Source organism: Branchiostoma floridae, unplaced genomic scaffold, assembly GCF_000003815.2.
Source record: "Branchiostoma floridae strain S238N-H82 unplaced genomic scaffold, Bfl_VNyyK Sc7u5tJ_1454, whole genome shotgun sequence".
Classification (NCBI taxonomy): domain Eukaryota; kingdom Metazoa; phylum Chordata; class Leptocardii; order Amphioxiformes; family Branchiostomatidae; genus Branchiostoma; species Branchiostoma floridae.
In genome coordinates this window covers 60,064-69,130 of record NW_023365721.1, presented here as the reverse complement: position 1 = coordinate 69,130, position 9,067 = coordinate 60,064, and the positions used below count along the sequence as shown (strand labels likewise).

At 45.1% G+C, this 9,067-nt stretch overlaps 1 protein-coding gene across 1 annotated transcript; it reads left to right on the top strand.

The window, feature by feature from the left end:
• The first annotated feature begins 3,571 nt into the window (after positions 1-3,571).
• Positions 3,572-7,992, top strand: LOC118407745. Its single transcript, XM_035808263.1, has 3 exons — positions 3,572-3,917; positions 5,437-5,533; positions 6,455-7,992. Exons 1-3 carry the CDS (start codon positions 3,848-3,850, stop codon positions 7,005-7,007), a joined length of 720 nt encoding a protein of 239 aa, XP_035664156.1. The 5' UTR covers positions 3,572-3,847; the 3' UTR covers positions 7,008-7,992.
• The last annotated feature ends 1,075 nt before the right edge of the window (positions 7,993-9,067 follow it).

Here is a 9,067-nt window from a genome sequence, read left to right as displayed (position 1 = left end):
GGCAGGGCACAATGGCAAAGTACACATCGGCACGAGAAGTTGATCAAAGCATAAATGGAGAACAAGATACAACCGTTCAGTAGCGGAGTTTTTTAAATATCGCAACAATGACAAAGTTTTATTAATCTGTATGTGATTGAAGAATGGAGGAAGGAAAATCAGGCCAGTTTGGGCGGATCCCTTTGATCAATGTAGACAATGTTCGGGCAATGGTAGTGACGGTACTGCAAGGAGCATCACCAACTTTGTTATCACGTAGTTGTAACCAACTCCCGAAAATAAATTTGGTAAAAATGACAAAATCCCAAACGAGATATCAAAAATAACTTCCATTTTAACCTGTAACTTTTTTATTGTTATTTTCAGCTGCAAACATCACATCTATCTCGAGCATGCGCACTGCCTCTAACCAGTGGAATGGTGTGACGTCATCGACCATAGAGGCAACCCAAGCAGACAACATGTCGGCTGCGTGTCAGGTTTGCACTGTGCCGCTTTGAACACGGATACTGTTACACATTCTCAATTGAATCCACACGTCTGACCACAACAACGTGTTGACAGGCACATCATTATGTAAGGATGTAACCATTAATTTAACGCTTATTGACCGATGTCACATTGTGAATATTTCCTGCAGGGATGTAACATTAATGACCGATGTCACATTGTGAATAGTTCCTGAGCAGGGATGTAACATTAATGACCGATGTCACATTGTGAATATTTCCTGCAGGGATGTAACATTAATGACCGATGTCACATTGTGAATAGTTCCTGCAGGGATGTAACATTAATGACCAATGCCACATTGTGAATAGTTCCTGCAGGGATGTAACATTAATGACCGATGTCACATTGTGAATAGTTCCTGCAGGGATGTAACATTAATGACCGATGTCACATTGTGAATAGTTCCTGCAGGGATGTAACATTAATGACCGATGTCACATTGTGAATAGTTCCTGCAGGGATGTAACATTAATGACCGATGTCACATTGTGAATAGTTCCTGCAGGGATGTAACATTAATGACCGATGTCACATAGTGAATAGTTCCTGAGCAGGGATATAACATTAATGACCGATGTCACATTGTGAATAGTTCCTGAGCAGGGATGTAACATTAATGACCGATGTCACATTGTGAATAGTTCCTGCAGGGATGTAACATTAATGACCGATGTCACATTGTGAATAGTTCCTGAGCAGGGATGTAACATTAATGACCGATGTCACATTGTGAATAGTTCCTGTAGGCATGTAACATTAATGATCGATGTCACATTGTGAATAGTTCCTGAGCAGGGATGTAACATTAATGACCGATGTCACATTGTGAATAGTTCCTAAGCAGGGATGTAACATGTCACATTGTGATTTGTTAAGATGTAACATTTCAACCCTGAAGCTTAACAATACATTCTCTGGTTCAAAGCTGTCATGTTTCTGTTTTTGCGCGCTGGTGGTGATAAGAGTGATGATAAGATTTGGATAAGAGTTGGATCATTTCGTCTGCTCGACCATTGGCTGAAGTTCCACTCTGGTTTCCTACCAACGTTTTAATCAGAGCCTAAAAACAACGAACAAACTCACAATGCTGTGCGCCACAATACTGCCCCTGTTGCGATAGATAATGAGAAATCTATCCCTCGCGACGGTAGGGCCGTGAGGATACCTATTTAGGTCGCCCGTCTACATCACGTGAGGGCTGTTTATGACGTTGTGCCCTTTGGAAAGGCACTTTACATGACTTTGCTTACTTAATTTTCCTTACAGAAAATGAGTACCTAACTTCAGTTAGGAATGAAGGTCCCGTGTTGGAGGACAGCCACACCTCGAGCACGTTAAAGAACCCTCAACACTTATCGAAAAGAGTAGAGGTCCAGGTCACCGGCTAGCAATACAAGCAAAAGCAGGGACGGCTTGTAAATGCAGTGTGCTGCTAGTCTCTAACTCCATACTCACTGAAAAATACAATTGCAGTAGAAATTGGCCACTGAAAATATCATTCTGTTTCTTTTCGGCCGATTCATACCAATTTTTCCAAAACTTTGAGTCTGATAGGCACTAGCGTTTAGCGTAGTTGCCTGGTAACATGTGCTGGCAATACGCCACTGTCGACAAGGCCATAAACTCAGGACCCAATACCCCATCCTTAAAGGGAGTAAAAGTCAAAGTGTGTTTGGCCATCTATCTACATTGTGACTTGAATCTAGCATATTTCAATCCGCACCGTCATTTAACATATAGATGCGACTTTGCTGTGCAGTTAGGACGTCTTGAAATACGCACACTTCCCACCCCGCCAGTTTGCCCAAGGCAACGTTCCGACGAACCTTGGAATGAGCTGGAACGCGTTCGGTGGTTCGCTCGAATTGTAACCGAAGTGTGTTGAAAGTCTCCGCGGACCAGATCTCAGACCGCAACGATTGATTCAGGTAATGTCTTCACGTTTTAATGGTGCATGTGGCTTGATTACTTCCGAGTAGGCTACAAGGAATAAGGGAATTTAGTTGCGTCTTGCTTTTGAGTTCTCTATCAATTCTAGAAATATGACAAAATGACGCAAAAATGTTCAAAAAATGATACGAATGTCGAACTGGCAAGAGATTTAAAAATTCAAAATAAGATTCTGTACAAACAACTACAGCAGAGATGCTAGTGTTACCAAAATGAAAACAGATCTGCAGTGGACATCACTTGAAGACAGGAGGAAAATGTCCAGACTTTGTATGATGTACAAAATGACCAATAAACTGGTGGACGTACCGACTGATAAGTATCTAACACCAGCTCAAAAACGAACTAGAAACAGTCATGCTTTCAAGTACCAGAGTTACCAACCTAGGATTGATGTGTTCAAAAATTCCTATTTCCCCAGAACTATTGTAGAGTGGAATATGTTATCACCAAGCACAGTAGGGGCGTCTTCTCTGGATAGTTTCAGAGAACACTTGCATATAGATGTGCAAAAGTTAGGTGTGATGAGTCGTTCAGTGTAATATAACCAGCTGCTGCCGCGCCGCGTGCCTGCGAAGCTGGTGTGTTACGCCGAAGGGCGGTTATACCGGCTATATAGATACAGATAATTGTTCTTTTGGCATAAACATTTACAATACATTTCATTAGCACGACACGTCACAGTTCTTTTGAAGCCCACATCTCCTCCATTTCAAATAATTAGTAAAGGAGGTATCTAATGAACTGAAAATTTAGGAGGTACCGATCGCGAGGGCATTGGAAAGTTTGTTGACCAGGCCTACAAAGTTTTAGAGGGATCCTGAATTAGTCTAATCAAACCTGAACTGCAAGGAACTTTAACGTTTGGGGACATTCTCACACTCCCCAAAGTGTCCCGTTTCCTCCTCGCGGCCTTTATTAATAGATAACCACCGTACACATGCCTTATTTAGATAACACACTCTCCGTGCACATGCCACGCCAGCAGCCGACAGGTCGCTGACCCCGTGGCGCGACTTTGCCTGACAACGTGTCAACATTCCGCCTGACAGCATCCACACGCAAGCGCAGAGGCGTGGATCGGCGCTTGTCACGCAAGCTCGGCCCTGCCGTGCGTGTCAGCGCCTTGTTATCTCCCTGTTGCCTGGGCAACAAAACAATCCGGCTCAACTCCACACGGCCTCGGCCGACTTATCAATTATTCATGCTCAAATATTGTCTTGCGTTTGTCTGCGCTGCGAGAAATCCGACTCCCCAGACCCACTTTAGTTTGTGACCTTCCAACAGGTTCCGGCCGTGCCTTCCGACTTCCTGGGCTGTACCGCCAGTCCCGAGTTCTATTCCTGCTGCAGACTGTCCCGGGTTCGTTCCCCACACCGCCGCCATGTCCGCTACACGTGAGAACGGACGCAGGGACGACTCGCGCAGGGACGACGGGTCCGACAGCGACACAGGTGCGCATACCTGCCTCACCTGTTTACTTTGGGGCCAGGCGCCATGTTGTTATTTTCGCTCAGGGCATCACACTGTCTCGTTTTTAACCGAGTTCAGGCCGTGTAACGCATGTAAGAGCTTCAGAAGAAACCACGAGGATAGCTTAGCCTCTACCAGGCTCCATAGGGCGCTGGAAAATAGCAAACAACAACTGCGTTTGTGGCGGACTTGTCTGCTACTATAAGTGGCTACGTTCCTTCCGCAACCTCTTGGTTTGTCACAGCTCAGTAAACATGATGCTGATATTAATATATCTCAGGAATAGTGAGTAACATGGGACACTGGCGGTAGTAAACAACAACAGATTGTTAGAAAATGAGAAGTTCTGATCGCGTGTGCCACATTTCCGACAGCCTGACTTCCGCTTCAGGTTCCACATTCCGCACGGCCTCATGTATGTTTATGTGAGCACCTAAATTCATTTATACACCATACACAGTCACTTAAACTGTATACGTCCATAGGAAGAGTCATCTAAAAGACTAAAACTGTTAGTGTTTACGCCCACACACACTGACTTCCAACAATGCATGTTCATCCAGCTGTAGTCACATACTGGTGTATACGCCCACAGTCACCTAAAAGTGTATACACCCAGTCACCTAAAAGTGTATACACCCACCGTCACCTAAAGTGTATACGCTCACAGTCACCTAAAACTGTATACGCACAGTCACCTAAAACTGTATACGCACAGTCACCTAAAACTGTATACGCACAGTCACCTAAAACTTTATACACCCATAGTCACGGCCAAAACTGTACATGGATGTATACAGTCGGCTAAACCTGTAAGTGCTCAAACGCAATCACCTAAAGCTGGTTTGTTTATTTGTCGATAAAGGTTAGACATAAGGTTAGTCAAAGTCAAAGACATTCAGGTAATAAGATATGCCAAAAAGCAGTTACTGAAGCAACTGGTATTTATTTGCTGATGAGATAGACGTTCAAACGGTGGTTTGTACGCGGGTGGCCTGATTTAATCTCGCTTATAGCAGCTCGGGCTATACAGCCCCAGACAGCGGAGTTTGTGTTACACAGACTAGTGCACGGGTGGCCTGTTCTTTTGTTTGTAACAGAGGTGTCCTCGGTAAAGCACGTGGCGCCCGTGCTGGTTTTACCAGAGGGAAGGGTTAGGGTGTGGTTTATTTGTTTGTTTGTTTGTTACAGAGGTGTCCTCACTGAAGCGCGTGGAGCCCGTGCTTGTTTTACCAGAGGGAATGGTTGGGGTGTGGTTTGTTTATTTATTTGTTTGTTTGTTTGTTTGTTACAGAGGTGTCCTCACTGAAGCGCGTGGAGCCCGTGCTGGTTTTACCAGAGGGAATGGTTGGGGTGTGGTTTGTTTATTTATTTGTTTGTTTGTTTATTACAGAGGTGTCCTCGCTGAAGCGCGTGGAGCCCGTGCTGCTGGTGCCCAATGGAACCGTTAGGGTGTGGTTTGTTTGTTTATTTATTTGTTTGTTTGTTTGTTTATTACAGAGGTGTCCTCGCTGAAGCGCGTGGAGCCCGTGCTGCTGGTGCCCGAGGGAAGAGACGCTCTGGACTCCATCTGCCCCGAGTACGCATGCACGGACAGGTCGGTAATTCTCTAGTACGCATGCACGGACAGGTCGGTAATTCTCTAGTGCGCATGCACGGACAGGTCGGTAATTCTCTAGTGCGCATGCACGGACAGGTCGGTAATTCTCTAGTACGCATGCACGGACAGGTCGGTAATTTTATAGTGCGCATGCACGGACTGGCAGGCGTACGGGCAGCTGGTGTTAGTTCTAACATGTGTGTTCCTGTTGCAGCTGGTGTTAGTTCTAACATGTGAGTTCCTGTTGCAGCTGGTGTTAGTTCTAACACGTGAGTTCCTGTTGCAGCTGGTGTTAGTTCTAACACGTGAGTTCCTGTTGCAGCTGGTGTTAGTTCTAACACGTGAGTTCCTGTTGCAGCTGGTGTTAGTTCTAACATGTGAGTTCCTGTTGCAGCTGGTGTTAGTTCTAACGTGTGTTCCTGTTGCAGCTGGTGTTAGTTCTAACATGTGTGTTCCTGTTGCAGCTGGTGTTAGTTCTAACGTGTGTTCCTGTTGCAGCTGGTGTTAGTTCTAACACGTGAGTTCCTGTTGCAGCTGGTGTTAGTTCTAACATGTGAGTTCCTGTTGCAGCTGGTGTTAGTTCTAACACGTGTGTTCCTGTTGCAGCTGGTGTTAGTTCTAACGTGTGTTCCTGTTGCAGCTGGTGTTAGTTCTAACGTGTGTTCCTGTTGCAGCTGGTGTTAGTTCTAACACGTGAGCTGTTGCAGCTGGTGTTAGTTCTAACACGTGAGTTCCTGTTGCAGCTGGTGTTAGTTCTAACACGTGAGCTGTTGCAGCTGGTGTTAGTTCTAACATGTGAGTTCCTGTTGCAGCTGGTGTTAGTTCTAACATGTATGTTCCTGTTGCAGCTGGTGTTAGTTCTAACATGTATGTTCCTGTTGCAGCTAGTGTTAGTTCTAACGTGTGTTCCTGTTGCAGGTCCCGTCTATGGCTGACGTCTCTGGCTCTGATGTGGTGCTTTGTCCTGGGCGCAGTGGACTGCTACTCCGACTGGCAGGCGTACGGACAGCTGGTGTACGACACGGCGGAGCCCGAGCCGAGCTTCGCGCAGCGCTGGGGGCTGTTCGTGTTCTGCGCCGTGGGCACGCTGCTGTTCCTGTGGGAAACGCTGCTCAACAACCTGCTGGAGTACTGCGCCATGCCGCACCTCGACGTGGAGCTCACCCTCATCCTCGTCCTCTCATTGGAGGAGATCCCACTCCGCGTCATCAACTACGTCACCAGCGTCATCCGCGGCCGCGCAGCATTCTGGGCCATGTTCAGCGGCTGGGTGGGCCTGCTGACCGTCACCTTCCTGCACGGACTGCGCATGTACAAACGGAGTTACCATGGCAGCATGGTGGCGCTCCGGGAAAAGACGTATTACAGGCGCAGGGGCGTGGTGCTGACAGTGATCTGTCACGTGTTGTTTCTTACGTTCTTTGTGCTCACAATAGTACAGACCGCGCACTACACTACACACAAGGTGTGACGTGTCTCTCACGTGTTTTACCTCACCGCGCACTACACTACACACAAGGTGTGACGTGTCTATCATGTGTTGTTCCTTACCTTATTTGTGCTCACAATAGTACAGACCGCGCACTACACTACACATAAGATGTGACGTGTCTGTCACGTGCTGTTCCTTACCTTATTTGTGCTGACAATAGTACAGACCGCGCACTACACTACGAGCTACTCCTCATAACGTATTATGTACTACACGCAAAATGTGACCTCACAAAATCGAAAGGGTGACGTCACAAAACAACATAACGTCCCGGATGTTGAAAGTTTCTGTAATTGATGGAGATTTTATAATTATATCTGCCGATGGTGCCTGATCAGTCTCTCCCGGTGGCAATGGACTCTCCCTTACCGGCTACAGTCGTTGTCTAGTTTATGATACAATCTTATGCCACCGTAGGATCTTCTTGGTGATTATATTAGATGTTATTGTACATTGCAAATATTGTTGTTAGAATCGTTTCCTACAAAGTGGTGTTTTGGTGCAATACAAATATATTTCACAGAAAATATTGTTATTAATCTTTGTAAAGCTTTAACGGCAAACTTTTCTATTGTACATAGCAAAGTCTTCATAGCAAGTATTTGTACATTACAATTTTCGCAGCAAGTTTTGTCACTATGCTTAGCAAAGGTTTCACAGCAAATATTTCTGTTGTACATTGCAAATGTACCACTATGTATCAGCATGTGCAGAATGATTAAATTATGTGTATCAGCATATGCTGAGGTTATTTTAGGTACGTACCAATTTACTGACATTTAATTGAAATTTGGAAAAAAAAATGGTCCAAGTACTGTTGCGTGACAGTTTCTTTTTTCCAACCTCTGTTCGTATTTACACCAACTTAGATTAAACTTACATCCACTCTTAAACGAGGATCATAGACCCTTGATATAAAGTTGTTACTACCGGTGCTGCCTTGGTCTATATCGGTGGAAAGAAAGCCTTCTCGAGGTTCGAAATTTCGTACGCATGAATGTTCGAATCAAACATGAATGTTTTATGTCATCTTTTCTTATGTAAAAAAGCGTTCTGCTATGTTATGTTATCTTTGTTAGTCTGGTTGCCCCCAAAACGATTCATCTCTACTTCATGATTGATGATATCTGCACGTCTCCACCAGAGAGAGAATCCTGTAAACGTGATATCTGCACGTCTCCACCTGTAAACATGATATCTGCACGTCTCCACCAGAGAGAGAATCCTGTAAACTTGATATCTGCACGTCTCCACCAGAGAGAGAATCCTGTAAACATGATATCTGCACGTCCCCACCTGTAAACATGATATCTGCACGTCTCCACCAGAGAGAGAATCCTGTAAACATGATATCTGCACGTCTCCACATGTAAACACGATATCTACACGTCTCCACCAGAGAGAGAATCCTGTAAACATGATATCTGCATGTCTCCACCAGAGAGAATCCTGTAAACATGATATCTGCACGTCTCCACCAGAGAGAATCCTGTAAACATATATCTGAACGTCTCCACCAGAGAGAGAATCCTGTAAACATATATCTGAACGTCTCCACCTGTAAACATGATATCTGCGCGTCTCCACCAGAGAGAGAATCCTGTAAACTTGATATCTGCACGTCTCCACCAGAGAGAGAATCCTGTAAACATGATATCTGCACGTCTCCACATGTAAACACGATATCTACACGTCTCCACCAGAGAGAGAATCCTGTAAACATGATATCTGCACGTCTCCACCTGTAAACATGATATCTGCACGTCTCCACCAGAGAGAATCCTGTAAACGTGTGAGTCACCAGCATGAAACACTGACATCTCGGTCACGTTATCTAAAGATTGTGTACTTGGATGTCAACGTATCAGGGACAGCCATCAGTAGCGAACCATAAGGTTGTGTAAACGACTGCACCCTTGGAAACTAATATGTAGACTGGGACTGGGTTTACCAACACGGTGAAACTATTTATAATCTATAATTACGGAGTGCCAAATATGGTGCAGTCAAACTTGGTGAATGATGACGCGAGTATTGTA